The sequence below is a fragment of the Eleginops maclovinus genome, chromosome 5, assembly GCF_036324505.1.
Source record: "Eleginops maclovinus isolate JMC-PN-2008 ecotype Puerto Natales chromosome 5, JC_Emac_rtc_rv5, whole genome shotgun sequence".
Classification (NCBI taxonomy): Eukaryota; Metazoa; Chordata; class Actinopteri; order Perciformes; family Eleginopidae; genus Eleginops; species Eleginops maclovinus.
This window is the reverse complement of record NC_086353.1, coordinates 23,317,555-23,337,093: the sequence shown is the minus strand read 5'-3', so window position 1 is coordinate 23,337,093 and position 19,539 is coordinate 23,317,555. Positions and strand designations below refer to the sequence as shown.

At 41.8% G+C, this 19,539-nt stretch overlaps 2 protein-coding genes across 2 annotated transcripts; one reads left to right on the top strand and one right to left on the bottom strand.

Moving 5' to 3' along the window:
• The first annotated feature begins 1,820 nt into the window (after positions 1 to 1,820).
• Positions 1,821 to 4,048, top strand: krt15 (keratin 15). Its single transcript, XM_063884405.1, is given in 8 exon segments — positions 1,821 to 2,373; positions 2,530 to 2,612; positions 2,707 to 2,863; positions 2,973 to 3,134; positions 3,246 to 3,371; positions 3,481 to 3,698; positions 3,814 to 3,875; positions 3,878 to 4,048. Coding segments are annotated over 8 exon segments (1,338 nt in total). The 5' UTR covers positions 1,821 to 1,887; the 3' UTR covers positions 3,922 to 4,048.
• Positions 4,049 to 13,758: 9,710 nt separating this feature from the next.
• Positions 13,759 to 17,711, bottom strand: krt98 (keratin 98). The gene is made up of 8 exons (XM_063884409.1): positions 17,299 to 17,711; positions 16,477 to 16,559; positions 16,227 to 16,383; positions 15,411 to 15,572; positions 15,176 to 15,301; positions 14,165 to 14,385; positions 14,030 to 14,040; positions 13,759 to 13,906 (listed from the first exon to the last, which is right to left on the bottom strand). The coding sequence occupies exons 1-8, from the start codon at positions 17,641 to 17,643 to the stop codon at positions 13,806 to 13,808; spliced, it is 1,206 nt and encodes a 401-aa protein (XP_063740479.1). The 5' UTR covers positions 17,644 to 17,711; the 3' UTR covers positions 13,759 to 13,805.
• Between the last annotated feature and the right edge of the window lie 1,828 nt (positions 17,712 to 19,539).

Genomic DNA, 19,539 nt, shown 5'->3' with positions numbered 1-19,539 from the left:
AAAACAATATAACATACTGTAATAACCTACATAATATAATACTGTGAAAAGATCAAATCTGCATAATGAGTACTTTTACTTTTAGATTTTTTTTTTACAATTAGCAATTTATTCATGCTGTACTTTTAGACTTCTGAAATTGTGCAGGATGAATACTTTTACTTGTAGTACTTTTTGATGCTAATACTTTTGTACTTCATCAAAGTAACATTTTGAAATCCGGACTTTTACTTGTAGGGGAGAATTCTAACATTGTTTGTACTTTTTCTTGAGTAAAGGATCTGAGTATTTCTTCCAACACTGTCAGTGTACATACTAATATTAACCTCTTTGAATTATTCTAGTCAATTTTTTTAGCTTGTTCTGTGCTGTAAAACTTTAAAATTAATCTAAAAAGAAAGTGTGCGGGCATTACATACCCCTCTCATTCTAAAACAGTTGTAATGAACACATTTTGGTTGTCTTTTTAAACCATCTTTTGTTTTATACTTGTACACATTTTTGAGTTTGGCAGAACTTTGCTTGGCATTTTTAATTCCTGTTAATATGTATAATTGTCCAACAAAATCTCCTTGTAAGCCCTGTGTCTGATTCTGATCTGCAAATGGAGCATTGAAACACTTCATGTAGTGCAACTAAGCTGCACAGAGCTAACCATTACAGTGTGTACGAAGGTTTGGTGAGTTGGTGTGAAAATGCTATCTCCAGAGAGAGATAAATATCTTCACTCATATATTAATAGGGTTTCAAACTGTCATGGATGTGATTTATAGCCGTTTAGCACGTGCATGAGAGGAGTATGCGACCTCAAAATGAAATGCAGCAGTGAAAAGAAACATCTGCTATGTGTTAGTCCAGGCTGTGGATGTGCACAGTCGTTTGCTGCTTAGAAGTAAAAACATCGTATACGAATTGCCCAGAAGCAGAACGTTTTACATCCATTATTCTAATGTTTCAAACCTGCAAGGAAAGGTTATAAAGCCTGTAAAGACTTCTGTGGTCAAATGGAGAGAAGCAAACAAAGGAGAGCTTGTTCTTGTTTGGGCATGATGCACATGCCAAAGTAATGTGCCAGGAAAAATGAAGAACACACTGGCATATCTGTTATGAGCTTTCCGACAGCGTTTTTTTCCCCCAGGTCTTAAATAAGGCCAGGTATCGACTGACATCATAAATAAAAACTCTACTTCTAACTGTCAACGCTGCAGGCTATTGCTGAGCATCGCAAAGAGAATGCATGCAGTTTCAGGTTTGAGAATAACTGAATCTATCACTCACAAAAAATAGAATTCTGATTTTCAAACAGGATAACAAGGAAAGACAAAGAACCAAGTGCACTGAACCATATAATACTTGTTGTCTTGGTAACATAACAAGTTTAGACAACATAGCAGTCTTGCTCAACAAAGAAATTTCAGTAAAGACACATGACTTGTCGAAAGAACCAACCAGATTTGACTGAATAACTAACTGGACAGCAACGGGCGTGTCTGTTTCACAATATATTTGTAGAAAAGAAAGATTAAGCATCATATGTATACCCTTTCTTCATGCACGTTAACATACAGATAAAGGACAAATGGAGCAATGAATCCATAAGGTTTGCAGGTAGCTGTGAAATTTTAATAAATTCAATTTATCGCCTGAAAGAATTAGATTCAGGTTGATCCCTCTTTCTCCTTAATATTGTTGGACAAAATGAACCTCAAGGGTGTGTGTGAGAGGTGGGGCAGAGCAATCATTTTAGGTAAAGCTCCTCCCTTCATTCCTGCACACCCCCACCCACACCAGAGGCATGCAGGATAAAAAGGGGGCAGAGGCAGAACAGCGCATCTCAGTCCAAGTCATTCTCTCTGAGGCAAACAGATCTTCTGAGCAATCTTCACCATGAGCAGCACTTATTCCACCTATGGGAGAAGCTCCGGGAGAAGCTCCGGGAGAAGCTCCGGCATGAGCATAGGTGGGGGCTTTGGTGGAGTGCAAAAGAGTTATGCTAAAAGTGTGTATGGGGGCGCAGGTGGCTCTGGATCAAGAATCTCAGTTTCCAGTGGTTTTAGCCGTGGAAGTGGAGGTGGTTTTGGCATGGGAGGTGGCGGTGGCGGTGGTTTTGGCATGGGAGGTGGCGGTGGCGGTGGTTTTGGCATGGGAGGTGGCGGTGGTGGTGGCGGAGGTTTTGACGCTTCAGCCAATGAGAAGGCCACCATGCAGAACCTGAACGACCGTCTGGCCACCTACCTGGATAAAGTGCGCATGCTTGAGCAGGCCAACTCTGAACTGGAGCTCAGGATCCGTCAGTTCCTGGAGAGTAAGACCTCCCCCACTGCCCGAGACTACTCAGCTTTTGAGGCCACCATCGCCGATCTGCAGGGAAAGGTATGTCACATGACTTCTGTTTCCTTAACTAGTTAGCATGAGCATGTCACAATGTGAATGATCTCCAGATGAATATGTTTAAAATGTACACTGGAACTTTCTCTTCACTGAGTGCCAAAGCATATTCATGATGTGAAATCTGCCTTCATCCCACAGATCCAGGATGCCACCAGCGTCAATGGAAGCATCTATCTGTCTATTGACAATGCAAAACTGGCATCAGACGACTTCAGAACCAAGTAAGCATGAAGTTCAGAGACAGAATTTTCTATACGTACATGGTGAATATTTGGCTTTTGAGGAGCAGATGTCTGATTTACCGCTGCCTCACAGGTGGGAGAATGAGCTAGCCATGCGTCAATCAGTGGAGGCTGACATCGCCGGTCTGAAGAGACTGTTGGATGAGCTGACACTGGCCAGATCAGACCTGGAGATGCAGATAGAAGGCCTCAGGGAGGAGCTGATCTTCCTCAAAAAGAACCACGAGGAGGTGGGTAGCGGATGATTGACGTTCATCTGAATGAGATTTCATTCAATTTGCTAGAATGAAGATTGAAATGTACTCAAAAAAACTTCAACAAACTCTTCTCATTCAACAGGAATTGGCACTCATGAGAAACCAGATGACTGGACAGATCAACGTGGAGGTGGACGCAAAGCAACAACCAGACATGAGCGCCATGATGGCCGAGATCCGTGAGCAGTATGAGGCTGTGGCCGCCAAGAACCAGAGAGACCTTGAAGCCTGGTTCCAAGCAAAGGTAAGACTGGATAATGTTTGACAAAGTAACTTCTTACTGCTAATTTCGAGTGTTACATTTGTCACATATGTAGTTCTGCATGACACCGATGTTCTCCCGTGTTTGCTATAGTCGGAGGAGCTGAACAAGGAGGTGGCAGCCAGCACAGAAGTAATCCAAACATCAAAGACAGAAATTACTGAGCTACGTCGAACAATGCAGGGCCTGGAGATCGAGCTCCAGTCCCAACTCAGCATGGTAATGATCTACAGCAAATTAAACAAAAAATATCATGCACACTAAAAATTGTACTGCTAATTCACTGTTTATACTCTCAATTCCTCCTCTCTTCACCTTCCACCTACAGAAAGCGTCACTTGAAGGCACTCTAGCTGAGACAGAGGGACGGTATTCCATGCAGTTGCAAGGCCTACAGCAGAGAGTGACATCCCTGGAGCAACAGCTCATGCAGATGCGTGCTGACACTGAACGCCAGGGCCAAGAATACCAAATACTGCTCGACATCAAGACACGGCTGGAGCTGGAGATCGCAGAATACAGGAGGCTTCTGGACGGAGAGGGCGCGTAAGTAGTCCGCAAAGCACAATTATTTCCTTTCATTTTACACAAATAAGAAAGTCTGTAAACGGAACAATTGTTCTCGTATTTAATGCAAGCTCTGTAATTCTCTCCCTTGCAGCAGTGCCATGAGTCTCAGTGGTTCAAGGACCGGCAACTCCAGGCTGGTCATAGTCACAGAGGAATTAAGAACGGCAAGGTGGTGTCCTCTTCTACCACCACCAGATAATCTGTCTCACACAGAAAAAGCAACACATGGAGCCACACCTGAGGACCACCATGACAACAACTGATCCCAATACTGACTATGCATAGACATGTCTTTCAATAAAAGGCTTCCAGTTTGCTGACTACAATTTTGTCCTGTTTTATTAACTGTGTCTTAATTCCAAATAATGTCTTCAGTGTGGCGTTGTTTCTTAAAGGTCTGGAGAAAAATCAAATTTCTTCTTAAACCTGACAATTTGGATTACTGTTTCAAAACCTGAATAATAAAAGCCTTATAGCTTGAGGCTGTCACCACATAGAGTCATTGTTGTGAAAAGAGGTTGGAAAAGTGCAGGGGTGTAAAGTAACTGAGTAGATTTACTCAGTACTGTACTTAAGTACAATTTTGAGACACCTGTACTTTTAGTATTTCAATATGTTGCTACTTTGTATTTCTACTCCACTACAATTCAGAGGGAAATGGTGTACTTTGACTCCACTACAAATATGTAATACCTTCAGTTACTTTACAGATCTGGATTAATGATGGTAAATATAATCAACCCTTAAATCAGACTTTAGTTCACCTGGAGTAAATTCAGCAGCTACCCTGCAGTATACAGAGCCATTCAAACTAGCTGCACCTTTACCAGCTCTGAGAACACTTTAATGATCAATAATTATAAAACATATCAGAGATATTATTCTCAAATGGACCAATCAAACAATCACTACTGTTGGTACTTTAGGTATATGTTGATGCAATACTTGTGTAGGCCTTGAGTAACATTTTGAATGCAGGACTTATACTTGTAACAGAGTATTCCTACACTCTAGTTCAGGGGTGTTCAACCGCGGCTCTCGATCTGCATGCGGCTCTTTGCCCAGTCTCATGCGGCTACTCAGTTCATATCGAATTTTTATTGTGTGTGTTTTTTTTGCGCAAATGTACTAATTTCAAAAAAGGTTAACAACACACAAGTTCCAGGCCAATCGTTACACAGAGTTTTTGACACAGAAGTGCTTTAGCCAATCAGAATGCAGATCCTGCAGTACCGGAGGTGGGCTTTACTGCACTCGCGATGTGACAGTGAAGGGAGAGATCTGCTTCTGAACTGCAAAAATAAAACTCATATTAAACTCAATATAAATGTGTCAAATCAAAACGGTAACACTTTGCTGTTGTAGATGTGTGTGAGAGGGCCTGCTCACGGAAAGCTGGCCACCGACACAGAAGGAATCCTTAACTATCTTAAAAGTGTATTTTTGCATCTTTACCATGCACACTATCATAATTTGAAAAAGCACTAATAACACCAACTATGCACAGCAAGTATAAATGACGTTGCTGTGGTCCTGAGTCATGGACCCTATTTCCTGATTCACGTCATGGGTGTACCTGTCGCTGTGGTCCGGCCTGATGCTCACCACTACTTCTTTGATGGCTGCCACAGCATTGTGGACATCCATCTGGATCCATCTTACTATTATTTATAGAGGCATTTTCAAGCATGTGGACTACCTATGTTGTACATTTGTTATCTTATTCAGTTACACACGCATTCTTTCGTCCTGGCAGATGGATCCTTCCTCCGTTCCTCTCCCCAAGGTTTTTTCCATTTTCCCTCCATTAACTGTGGGGTTTCTTTGGAAGTTTTTCTTTATCATGATGAATATCTTGTAGCGATGTTTGTGAAGATGATGAAGAAGTCTCCGGAGACACCAGCTTGTATATAATAAGGTTTATTACAACAGCATAGTATCATACACCAACCAGGGCGATACTGGGTTCCCAGAGCCAATTGTGGAAGTCCCCCGAACAGTCTTTGTACATGCCATTTAAAGAGGAAAAAAGAGTGTGCGCACCTAACGTCTGTGTATTCCCATGAGGTAGGCAATAACCCTGTGTCCCCCAATAAGGTGACCTAGGTCAGTTCCTAGGGGAACCCTAATGTATTACAGATGTTGTTTTTCACTCTTCTTCCACCCAACATTCCTCTGGCCTCAGAGAGTATCTACCTTTGTATATCTCCAGATTTAATACACCACAGTCACATGTGAGGGTCCAAAGACAGAGGGTGCCCTATTCATATTCTGTACAAACTGTAAAGTCCACTGAGAGAAATGTAACATTTGTCGTATTGGGTAATATAAATTAACTTTGAAATGAAAAACACAAAAAAGGGCAGCAATGTGAGTCAGGTTTTCCTGAAGTTTGGGTTTTAAACTGAATGTGTAGCATATAATGTACATTCAGTTTGACACACTGAATGCACCAGTCGACTGTCGATGTGAATGGTTTTTGAAATTGTGCTTTAAGAATCAAAGTATGCATTCAGATTAAAATGTGAGCACTCCTTATATTGTATTTCAATGTCTGAATCGTTTTTCTGTAATACTGAAAATCGTAAAGGGCAGTTTGTGATTTTAAAGCTTTTTGAGTGAAATACTGCTGTTTCGATAAGTCTAATGATGCATGCTTTATTCTTTTTGTATTTATGTATTTTTGTGTCTTCTGTACAATTGTGTAATTGTTGTATATACTTTTGTGTCTCGGTGTATCATTAAGTTGTCTTTTTGACAGCTCTCTTTTTGCTGTAACGAATGAAAATGTCCCATCTTTGGGACGAATAAAGGGATTCTGATGTATGCCAAACTTTAAAACTGAATTAGAATAAGAAGTACTTTATTATGATTTTCTTTAAGAATGTAACTTCGGCAGTTTGGGATTTTAAAGCTATTACGGTGATAATACTGCAACTTTGAAACATTTTATGATAGAGGAATAAAAAAAAATAGCAACCACTTAGAAACAGATACACAATTTAACTCTATAGAAGTCACAAAGGAGAGGCTTCCGGTTTGAGCATGTAGAAGGAGGACGCAGTTGCTATCAGCTCCGCATTTTTCATAATATTTTACTAAGATAACGCCGAATTTTATTTAAACTTTGGTACAGACTACATTGATAGAGTTAAACGGAACAATATTGCACACCGTTACGATGAGCAAGGGTGGACGGATCGGTAAAACCCAGCAGCGAATGACTGATTCATTCCCGGGACTCGAGGACAAGCAGAAAATGTCGTCGACGGGGCCTACACAGTTAACGGCTGAGATGCTAGTCATTGAGCTCCAGAAATTGAGCGAAAGTCTTAAGGAAGATTTCAACGCTGCCTTGTCGGAAGCCATGGCCCCGATACTCCCAACACTTGAATCTATAACCAACACTGTGGCGACTCACACCGCCACCATATCACAGATCGAGAGCACACTGTCTTCCCACTCAGATGACATCGTTAGCCTGCAGCAAGACGTGGCGACCTTGAAGAACCAGCTAGCCTCCGTGTCGGATGATAACTCAGCGCTACACGCTACAGTGGAGGACTTGATATCGCGCTCCAAGCGTCAGAACCTCAGAGTCGTGGGTATTCCTGAAGATATGGAAGGTGCAAACGCTAGGCAGTTTATGTCTCAGTTATTCAAGGAGGTGGCTGGAGATGTCTTACCTGACTCCGGCCCGGAGCTCGATCGCGCACATCGCAGCCTGAGACCCAGACCCAGCCAGGGCTCTCGGCCCATAATTGTCCGTTTCCATCGCTACGTTGAGAAGGAGCAGGTTTTGAAATGGGCCAAGGAACACCGGGAGATGTCCTACCGAGGGCACAGGATCAAATTCTACGAGGATTTCAGCGCCACTATTGCTAAGAAGAGAGCCGCTTTCAATAATGTGAAGTCCCAGCTTTACAAAAAAGGAGTGCGATTCGGCATGATTTACCCCGCCCGGCTGAGAGTCACCTTCAACGGTATGGTCCACTTGTTTGACACTCCCGAGCTGGCTGATCGCTTCTATCAAGAACGCATTCATAAGACTTAAGCTGCCGTGTTTCCATTTCGCTACGGGTTGATTTTACTTTTTTTGATAACTCCGTTGTTGCCTACGGGTGTGTTTTTGCTAGGCTAGGCTAATTCCGTTTAGCCTGCTCACCAAGCCCGTGTTTTTCTGTTTGGACTCATCATTTTTTCCGGGTGAGTGCAGCACTGTCCTCTGCTGGTGTTTAGTCACCTGCCAGCATTTGTTCTGTTGGACTGTAGATCGTTGCCAATTTGTCTGTTCTAAAAACAGAATCGTTCTAGTGGTGTTTAATTTAATTTGATATTGTAGGAGGGGATACCACTGCGTGGTCAACTGGTTGTTTAGCAAAGGTTTATCCTGCTACTCACTTTGCTAACCGCAATGTTGAGCTTAAGGTTTTCTTTGTTTTCATTTGTCCTCAAAGATATGTGTTTTTTCTTTTTCAGTAGAGGGTTATTTTGGGAAAAGGTTGGGTGTTTGTCTAGGGGAGGGTCTTTGTTTTTAATATCTAATGTTACTGGTGTGTATGATGCTTGTCCACTACGCTTGTTATGTTACATATGGTTGATGATTTTAATTAATGACTAACCAGAATACAGGTCAGAGAGGGTCTGTAGGCTCTGTTAGATTTATTAGCTGGAATGTCAGGGGACTGGGAGGACCAATTAAGAGGTCGAGAGTGTTCTCACACCTAAAAAGTCTCAATACTGATATTGCTTTTCTCCAGGAAACGCACCTTTGTGTGAATGACCATGCTAGGCTTCGTAAGCCTTGGGTGGGGCAGGTTTTTCATTCAAATTTCAATTCTAAAGCCAGGGGCACAGCCATCATAATACACAAACGTGTTCAGTTTTCAGCTGAACAAACTACTTCAGATCCCGGAGGGCGTTATATTATAGTCAAAGGTGTGCTATATCAGACCCCAGTGATTTTGGTTAATGTATATGCCCCAAATTTTGATAATCCAAATTTTATGACCTCAATTTTCTCCTCTTTACCAAATATGGACACACACCGCCTCATCTTCGGGGGTGATTTGAACCTTGTAGTTGATCCACAGTTAGACAGGTCATGTCCCAAAAGATTTACCCCTTCTTGTATGGCTCGAGCACTATCCACATTTATGAACCAGGTGGGTTGTATTGACCCATGGCGGTTTCTCCACCCGACTAAAAGGGATTTTTCATACTTCTCTCTAGTTCACCGTGTTTACTCACGCATTGATTATTTTTTTGTAGATAAAGCCCTTCTGTCTTCTGTTGGACTGACTGAATACTCTGCTATCGTCATCTCTGATCATGCTCCTCTTGTTCTAGAGCTATCTCTCTCCCCTAGTCCAAGGTGTGGGCCCTGGAGATTTAATACAGGCCTGTTAGCTACCAAAACATTTTGTGAGCATATTTCAAAGCAAATAGACTTTTTTATTGATAATAATAAATCTGAATCCACCTCCCCCTCCCTTCTTTGGGAAACTTTTAAAGCAGTGATGCGAGGAGAGATTATTTCGTATAATGCTCACTCTAGAAAACAAAAGACAAAAGAACAGCAGGATTTGGTTGACGCTATTAGTAAATTAGACAGACAGTACTCGAGTTCTCCCACTCCTGAATTGTATGCTGAGAGGCGTAAGCTTCAATCCAAATTTGATTTGCTTTCCACTGGCAGGGCTGAGTATCTTCTTAGACGGACAAGGGGTACGTATTATGAATACGGTGATAAGGCTAGTCGCCTCTTAGCATCGCAGCTTAAACACCAGTCAGTTTCTCAGTTTATTACACAGGTCTATGACTCCTCACATTCCCTCACTACGAATCCTACTGAAATAAACGATGCCTTTACCACATTTTACTCCAAGCTGTACACATCTGAACCCCCTATAGACAATACAAATATAGAGCATTTTTTTGACAGTCTGGATATCTCTAATATTGATACTCTCACGCGTGATAGCTTGGACGACCCTCTGTCTCTAGAGGAGATAACTGGCAGTCTTAGGAAGATGCAAAATAACAAGGCCCCAGGCCCGGATGGTTTTCCTGTAGATTTTTATAAAAAGTTCTCGGCCCAGTTAGCTCCCCTTTTATTAGATATGTTTAATGATTCCCTGAAAAATGGTACTCTACCCCCAACACTAAGACAAGCCTCAATCTCCCTTATTCTCAAAAAAGGCAAAAAAGCAGAAGATTGTAGTAGCTGGAGACCTATAAGTCTCTTGAACGCGGATGTCAAACTTCTTGCTAAGGTACTGGCGAACCGCCTGGACCCGTGTTTACCAGGTATTGTCTCTGAGGACCAGACTGGCTTTATCAGGGGTCGTCAATTATCTTCTAACATCAGACGGTTACTTAATATTGTGCTTTCCCCTGCAGTCTCACCAGATGCTGAGATGATTGTCTCGTTAGACGCAGAGAAGGCTTTTGATCGGGTGGAGTGGGACTATTTATTCTTTACACTTCATAAATTTGGTTTTGGATCTCGGTTTGTGTCATGGATTAGGCTTTTGTATACTAACCCTACTGCTAGCGTAAAAACAAATTCTCAACTGTCTAAATTCTTCCCCTTGACGAGGGGCACCCGGCAGGGCTGTCCGATTTCCCCCTTATTATTTGCCTTGGCAATAGAGCCCCTTGCCATTGCTCTGAGGTCATCTCCACTTTTCACAGGCATGCGCAGGGCTGGGTTGGATCACCGGGTCTCGCCATATGCTGATGACCTTTTACTCTATATCTCCGATCCAGTCAACTGTATTGGTGACATTCTGCAACTCCTAAATAGTTTTGGGTCATTTTCAGGCTATAAGGTAAATTTTGACAAGAGTGAGTGTTTCCCTGTAAATGAAGTAGCTACTCGCATCCCAGCTCATGCCCTACCTTTCCACCTGGCTCCTACGAGTTTCCGGTATTTGGGTGTAACTATAACTCGCAGTCTTGCTTCCCTTCATGAAACAAACTTCTCTAAGCTAGTCACAGATATAAAGGCGGATTTACAACGATGGAGTACCCTCCCTCTTTCTTTGTTTGGTAGGATTCAATCTATTAAGATGAACTTTTTACCAAGATTTCTTTTTCTTTTCCAATGTCTGCCAATTTTTTTACCAAAACAGTTTTTCAATAAGCTAGATGGGATGATCTCTGTTTTTATCTGGGCTGGTAAGACTCCAAGGGCACGCAGGACTACTCTTCAGAGACGTGACAAAGATGGTGGCTTATCTCTACCGAACCTCCTATTTTATTATTGGGCAGCCAATATTCAGAAATTACGTCTTTGGCATAGTTCCTCTGATGCTGATTGGTGCCTAATGGAAGCTCGTAGTTGTCATGCAGCCTCTCTGTCTGCTCTGCTTTGTGCCCCCCTTGCATCTTGCCCCTCCAAATATACCTCAAACCCAATTGTTATATCGTCTTTAAAAATTTGGAAACAATTCAGGCAGCACTTTAAACTCTCCTCTCCCTCTCCCCATAGCCCCATCCTTAATAATCACTTGTTTACCCCATCCAAATTTGACAAAACCTTTGCATTGTGGAAAAGAAAGGGCATAGTAGTTTTTTCTAACCTATACATTGACGGGACATTCGCAACTTTTGAGGATATTCGCAATAAGTTTGATCTGCCACATTCTAGTCTGTTTCGATTTCTCCAAGCACGAGACTGTGCCCGTACTCACTTTGCTTCATTCCCACTATTGACTGCTAATTCCTTGATGGATGACATCCTCTCACTTAATAAGTTAAGTGGTAGTATAACTGTACTATATGACCTCATTATATCGGCTGGGACCTCTCCACTTGCTGGGGCTGTGGGCAAGTGGGAGAGGGAACTTGGGCTTGACCTCACAGATGAATGGTGGGAAATTGCTTTTAAAAGAGTAAATTCTACGTCCTCTTGTGCCCGACTGACTCTGATTCAGTTCAAGGTTTTGCATCGAATACATTTCACCAAAGCAAAACTCTCTAAATTATTTCCAGGCTCAAGTGATATCTGTGATAGATGTTCTTCGTCAATTGCCAATCATACTCACATGTTCTACTCTTGTTCGAAATTGGCTGCATTTTGGTCTGTGTTTTTCGACACTGTATCTAAGGCTCTCAATATTTCATTGTCACCCAGTCCTCACGTTGCTATTTTTGGTGTACCTGAAGATTTGACCATGCTGACTAGAAACCAGAGTGATGTTATAGCTTTCGCCTCTCTTATAGCCCGTAGACGTATTTTGCTTCAGTGGAAAGACCCAAAGCCACCCTCCGCATCTTCCTGGTTTGAAGATTTGTTGTCTTTTCTCCATCTAGAGAAAATCAAATATACACTACGAGGCTCGTCTGATAATTTCCTTAAAAGGTGGAATCCGGTACTCACTTACATTGACTCTCTCACCTCCCTGGAATGTAACTGATAGTCCTATCAACGATATTGTTTGTTGAGCTGTGTGTGTCGAGCATCAAACAATTGTATCTGTGCTAAGTCTTTTTATTTATTTATTTTTTCTTAATGACTCTTGTCCAGTTTTGGGTGGGTTATTATTTGTATTTTATTTCCTTTGTGTTTTCATTATCATTCCCTTATCCTGTTCCTGGAAAAAAAAAAAAAAAAAGGGGGATTTCATGCATGTTTGACGACTGCTACTTCATTGTTGTTTTTTCTCATGTTTCCCAATAAAAATACATATGAAAAAAAAAAAAAAAAAAGAAGTCACAAAGGAACTTCATTATTGAAAGTGAATGATATTATCTTGCATCAGGATAACAACATCATTCTCAACTTCAGCAAAACCAAGTGGATTGTGGATTACAGGAAGCAGCAGAGAGAGGGACCCGCCCCGCAGCTTCAAGTTCCTCGGTGTCCACGTCGCTGAGGCCCTAACATGGATTCATCACACTAACACCATCACCAAAACAGCTCGACAGTGGCTCTTCTTCCCCCGCAGGCTGTGGAGGTTCAACATGGACTCCAGGATACTCTGCAACTTCTACAGGTGCACCATAGAGAGGATCCTGACCCTCTACAGGTGCACCATAGAGAGGATCCTGACCCTCTACAGGTGCACCATAGAGAGCATCCTGACCTTGTTCAGGTGCACCATAGAGAGCATCCTGACCTTGTACAGGTGCACCATAGAGAACATCCTGACCCTTTACAGGTGCACCATCGAGAGCATCCTGACCCTCTACAGGTGCACCATATAGAGGATCCTGACCTTGTACAGGTGCACCATAGAGAGCATCCTGACCTTGTTCAGGTGCACCATAGAGAGGATCCTGACCTTGTTCAGGTGCACCATAGAGAGCATCCTGACCTTGTACAGGTGCACCATAGAGAACATCCTGACCCTTTACAGGTGCACCATAGAGAGCATCCTGACCCTCTACAGGTGCACCATATAGAGGATCCTGACCTTGTACAGGTGCACCATAGAGAGCATCCTGACCTTGTACAGGTGCACCATAGAGAGGATCCTGACCCTCTACAGGTGCAACATAGAGAGGATCCTGACCCTCTACAGGGATACCATAGAGAGCTTCCTGACCGGCTGCATCACGGCCTTGTACGGCAGTTGCACCGCCCTGAGCTGTAAGACTCTACAGAGGGTGGTGAAACTGCACAGCACATCACTAGGACAGAGCTGCTATCCATTGAGGACCTCTACACCCAGCGGCTCAGGAAGAAAGCACACAGGGTTATCAAAGACCCCCAACACCCTAGCAACAAACTGTTCTCTCTGCTGCAGTCTGGCAGATACAAAATACAAAATCTTGGTGAAAAATGAATGCAACTCTGGACAGAAATAAATGTTGTGACATTGCAGAATCTTGTGGAAACGATGCCACAGCGAATGCTGCCGTAATCAAAGCTAAAGAAGGTCCAACGAATATTAGAGTGTGTGACCTTTTGTATGGCCAGGCAGTGTATAAGCAACTGTATCTGTGCTCTACTGTATAAAAACATTCAGTGAGGGACAGCCATGTGAAGTTTTATGTTCATTTTCAAATGTAAAAACACCAAAGAGTATTTAATTGAACTGCATGATCTTTATTTAGTTATGCCAATGCTTCTGATTATCCCTCAATCTCATCCACGTCCACATCGACGGTCTTGCTGCTTTCGACCACCCTTCCATCCACAGCCGTCTGCACCACTGTGATGACCTTTGTGACCACTGAGGAAAAAAGAAGATACGCAAATCATGAGCCAATCACATCACATTTCATAAATCCAGTTCCAGCTTGAATGGCACTTTAATGAAAAAATATGAATGATATGCATGTGAAAAATGGCTTACCTTGTCTTGAACTGGTTATGGAGAGAAAAAGAAAGAACAAAACATTAGTCTACATATCCACTGTCCATTGTCATTAAATCACAATGTTTGCCCATTTCCCCTGTCCAGTGTTTCTTCCTCTTCATCTGGCCTCACCTTTCATCCTCCCCATCCAGCAGCCTCCTGTACTCTGCGATTTCCATCTCGAGCCGGGTCTTGAGGTCCAGCAGCATGTCGTACTCCTGCTTGTTGCTGGCGATGTTGGCGTAGAGCTGGGACAGCTGAGTCTCCAGACTTGTGACCATGTTCTGGAGGCTTGCAAGCTGTGCGGCGTAGCGTTCCTGGGTCTCTGCCAGCGTGCCTTCCAGAGATGATTTCTTTTTTGGTCGGATGAAGAAGTTTTGAGATTAGCAATCCGGAATCATGCTTTTCATGTGAGTATAAAAGTTGTTGACTTTATGCTAACTAAAAGATACTGTCTTTATGCTAGCTACTTAGCTATTAAGTTAACCTGCTTTTGGCTGCATGGATGTACAAAGAGGCTTAAACTCAGTGGTACTTTGGTCACATGCTATATTAGAGCAAAGAATCCCCCTGGCCAAAACGTATATTCCCCATGAACCATCATTGTATCATCATTTTCTTCAGTTATGTAATTTAATTAACTGTTTAAGTAACTGAAACAAATGTTGAGACCAAAACAAATCCCAATAAATAGTAAGAAATAAAATCAAAACAAAGTTTGGCTGCATAAATAATGTATTTATAACCCCAAACTTCATTTAATGTTCTGTATCTTTGGCCAAAGTAAAAAATATAAAATACAATTCTGTTACTCAATCAAATACCAATAAAGCATTTTATGTTTTTTTATGCAGTAAAATAAGTCTAGAACAGCCACTGATCTGTAAAGCGGTTGAAAGGACACCTTGGCCTTGAAAGTCAATTAAGACTCTTTCTATTATACATGTTTTATCCATTCGTTCTGATTGGACTGAATCAGCCCCATCTTTGTGTCAGGTATCCACTTGTTGTAACTATATATTTAAGAGACATATATGAGAGTGCTATCAGTCTGTAACTCTAGAAAATCTTTAGTGTTAACATCATGTTGTATCCAGTGGATAGCACAATCCTCAGAAATCTAAAATGTTAATGTTAGCATACCATGCTCAAATGGGACTGCAGTTCAATCTGAAGCCTCTGCAGGCAGCTCTTCAGGTCCTTAATTTCAGTGCGGGTTGTCACCAGAATCTCTGTGTGTGTGATCACGTCCTGCTCCACCGCTGTGATCTGGGAACATCAGTTAAACATTTATTGTTTTACCCATCAATTATAATACGTCATGGACATACTTTCAAGCTCTAACTCTTCAAGTAGCTTTATTCTGAACAGCTCTCACCTTGTTCTGGTACCATGCCTCAAGTTCCTTGCGGTTCTTGCTAATCACGCTCTCGTAGTGTTCCCTGATTTCTGTCATGACCTGGTTCATGTCTTGAGAAGGAGAGGCATCCACGGACACGTTGACCTGGCCGTTCATCTGACTCCTCAGCAGAATCAGGTCCTGTAGGCAACAAAAAACAATGCCTGAGTGAGCTGGTGTAACAACTTGAAATGAAACTATGATTTTTACGATGACAACAAGAGCATCCAATTGATTGTTTTTCTTCAGTATAGCATGTACGATTTTGTTTCTTTGAACTCTGTGTGTGTGTGTGTGTGTGTGTGTGTGTGTGTGTGTGTGTGTGTGTGTGTGTGTGTGTGTGTGTGTGTGTGTGTGTGTGTGTGTGTGTGTGTGTGTGTGTGTGTGTGTGTGTGTGTGTGTGTGTATGAAACAAACAATAGCAATGAGCTAATGGAAGGAGTGATAAAAGGCAGTCTTCAGAGAGGGAGAGAGGCAACGCTGGGAAAAAGGAGAAGGCAACACACCTATTATAAAATATTAACCTAACATGGAATCTAAGGCAGAGCTCGTGTGTGCAAACTCTGAGCAGATTAGGCTACAATAGATGGCCATAATAAATGGTATGTATGTAGGTTATAGTGAATGGGTGTGAAAAGATGAATGATGATGATTTTCAACTTCAGGTTTTGTGCATACACAAAAAGGGTGTATGTCCGTGTGCAGGAATGTATAAGGGGTGTTGACAGGTGTGAAACTGCCATTAACGAAACTTGGATTGGATGAAATATAAAGCTAGTTCCTGTACACTCTCACCTCTTCGTGATTCCTCTTGAGCATGATGAGCTCGTCCTTCAGGCCCTCGTACTGACTCTCCAGGTCCATTCTGGCCATGTTCATCTCATCCAGCACCCTCTTCAGCCCAGCGATGTCCGAATCCACAGCCAGCCTCATGGACATCTCGTTCTCATACCTTTAGGGGGGGGCAGGACAGACAGGTTTCAATGGGTGGTTAAGATACTTGATGTGCATATGAGCTTTCGCTTTTCTCAGAAGGGACACTCACTTCATTTTGAAATCATCAGCAGCCAGCTTTGCGTTGTCAATGTCCAAGATTGTCTTGGCGTTCAGCCTGGAAGAAAATCGAATCTGAGGAGGAAAAAAAAAACGGAAACCGATCAGAAGAAGTACTATCAAGTGCATGTTTTAAACAGTTTTCCAGTAGTGCAGCATGGGATCCATACATTCAACAATAAAGGATCTACTAATACCACCATGGGTACCAATAATACCTGATTGACTCATTTATCCATTACACTTCTGAGATGAAATGTAACAGTAAATGTGACAAAAAACCTCAATATGAACTTGTACATGAAAGAAATCATATAAACAACTATGTTTAAAAGCTTTGTTAAAGAAAAAGTGTGTGTGCAGTCTGTTCACAATTATATTGGCTCATAATATCAACTTTCTGCTCATCCGTCACACTGCCTCTCTTTGTAATTGAGACCTATCTACAGGATGTGACGAATGTGTAGGAATGAATTTGGTATAAAAAATAATCATGTGCTTCTTTCTGATTGTGTCATATACTTCCTGATAAGATAGCATACTTTAAATGTTATTGATAGGTTTCCTGGTTCTGTAACCCCACATGAAGTACATACCAACAGATCTGAAGACAACAGAACACACACACACACACACACACACACACACCCACACCCACACCCACACCCACACCCACACACACACACACACACACACACACACACACACACACACACACACACACACACACACCCACACCCACACCCACACACACACACACACACACACACACACACACACACACACACACACACACACATCTACTTCCTCTCACCTTTTCCTTCAGGTCTTCGATGATGGCGAAGTAGCTGGTGTAGTCGTGGGTGATATGAACCTTGTTCTCGCAGAACTCTCTGATCTGCTTTTCCAGTTGCTCGTTCTCCTTCTCCAGTTTGCGAACCTTTTCCAGGTAGCTGGACAGACGGTCGTTCAGGTTCTGCATGGTGGCCTTCTCGTTGGCACCGACGTGGAGGTCCAGGCCATCAGCCAGGTTGAAGCCCCCGGAGGATGGGGCATAGCTCTGGCAGGATGAGGATATGCGTGTGCCGCGGCCCCCTGCACCCCCGTAGACGCTCAAGGTCCTTGAAGGTTGGATGAAAGATCTGTTGCTGTAAGACATGGTGGAAGGTCTGGATCTGGATCTGGAAGGAACACTGAGATCGTCTGCAGTTGAAAGTATCACCTTGGTCTCCTTGGTTATATAGGTGCCTCACGCTGCAAAGTGGGAAGGACCAATAAGGCGATTTGAAAGAGAAGAATGTGGCTGACAGGCTACCCTCTACTCTTCTGTGCAATCTATTCATCAGCAAGGGTGTGGCGACTGGTGGGTCGGGGTTCATCCGCCTTTTTCAAGTCAAACCCGTGATTCCACATTTCATTGTTAAATCAATGAAGCGGCATTCCTTGAATCCTTTTTTCTGTCTTGAAACTTTATGCCGTTTTACATGCAGCCTTCCTTGTCTGTTTGCTGGCATGCAGGTTTTAAAGCACAGACACATTGAACTTTAAAAAAGATATTCCTTAAGAATCTATGTTTAGCTATCTTGTAAAATATTCACTCACAGTGGTGACAGAAATGACATATACCAGCGACAATTTCACCTCAGTGTAACTTGGGCCCAAAGGTTGAGGGAAAGGCAGTACTCAGAGAGTTTTTTGTCACTTAGGCCAAGATTATGTTAATTAAGCAATTTAATCCAAGTCATATAGTCAACATGAACTGACATGAAGTTCCCTACACAGAGGCAAGAGAAAAAAAGGTATAGGAGGCAAGACACATGGCTCACTATCCAAATGTCTCGAAACATAATATATATCTAAATTAATCATGCAGTGCTTCCATGCTCTAGTAATAAGCCTTGAACAAAAACTGAGCAAAGTCAAACATATTTAGTGTGAACATGTTGTGTCATCGACATTCCTCACACTGAAGCTGAACAGAGAGTCAACAGTGGAACATGCCATTGTCAACGTGGTGCAGATTGCACAGGTGAAACCATCTGTCCTCTGGGGCTCTAAGCTCATGTTATCGGTTGGATTTGTTTGTCTGCAGGATTAAGGAAAAAACAAGTGGCTTGATTTTCCTAAAACTTGGTAGAGCAATGAAGCATATGTCAAGGAAGAACCCTTTTCAAACTTGGATTATATCCAAATCACAAGATGTAGACAAACTTCATTTTTCCCTTTTGGAAATGGCCATGTGCTCGCCGACGGACCTTAGTTGGAAACATTTCTGCTTATTTACCATTGTATTCACAAGAACTCTGTCAGAAAAGACTATCTTAGATATCAGCCTACCTTCAACTATGCTCTGTCGAACGAAAACCATGTAATATTTTCATAAATTTAACATTTTAAGGCGTTATAATAACTCACATTGCAATAATTCTCATACTGTAAAATACTACCACACACTGCAAGTAATATTAAAAATATGACTGCATGACTGGGTTCATCATGTATTTATATTTAGTTGCTATCAGGGATAACACTTGTGAGGAAAATCAGCAGAAATGCTATAATGGTTTTTGAGGATAATGGATATAGGCTATTTTTATTTATTATTCCTCATTACCAAAAATAACAACAATTATCCAGGCGTGAAAAGTACATAAGTGTGGTAATTAAGTACAATTTTAATAATTATAATATAATACACATTATACTGAAACAAGCCATTTAGCATAATGAGTACTTCACTTGTTATATTTTATGTGTATTTTGATGCTCATACGTTTCCGTAAATTAAATCAATATGTTGGAGCATTTTGATTTACTTTTACTTTACTTTCCTTAAGTTGTTAATTGGATGGCTATTTATACTTCAAATCTTCTACATATCAGATGCACATCTTTTTTAGCTTTATTAAATATGTAGTACGCTGCACATTTACAACTACAACATTAAAATAATTTATATATATATTAATGCAATTTCAATATTATCCTGAGGGGACTATTCTGCATAAGGAGGTTTTAATTATTTTTTATTCAAGGACATTTTGATGCATCTGCC

What these genes read in the sequence shown, in the direction of transcription:
- krt98 (XM_063884409.1), bottom strand. Translation starts at nt 17,643, where the DNA reads ATGTCTTACAGCAACAGATCTTTCATCCAACCTTCAAGGACCTTGAGC. An exon ending in GCTGATGATTTCAAAATGAA is followed by an intron (nt 16,384 to 16,476) that starts GTGAGTGTCCCT and finishes CCCCCCCTAAAG; the next exon opens with GTATGAGAACGAGATGTCCA. An exon ending in AGGCATGGTACCAGAACAAG is followed by an intron (nt 15,302 to 15,410) that starts GTGAGAGCTGTT and finishes TGATGTTCCCAG; the next exon opens with ATCACAGCGGTGGAGCAGGA.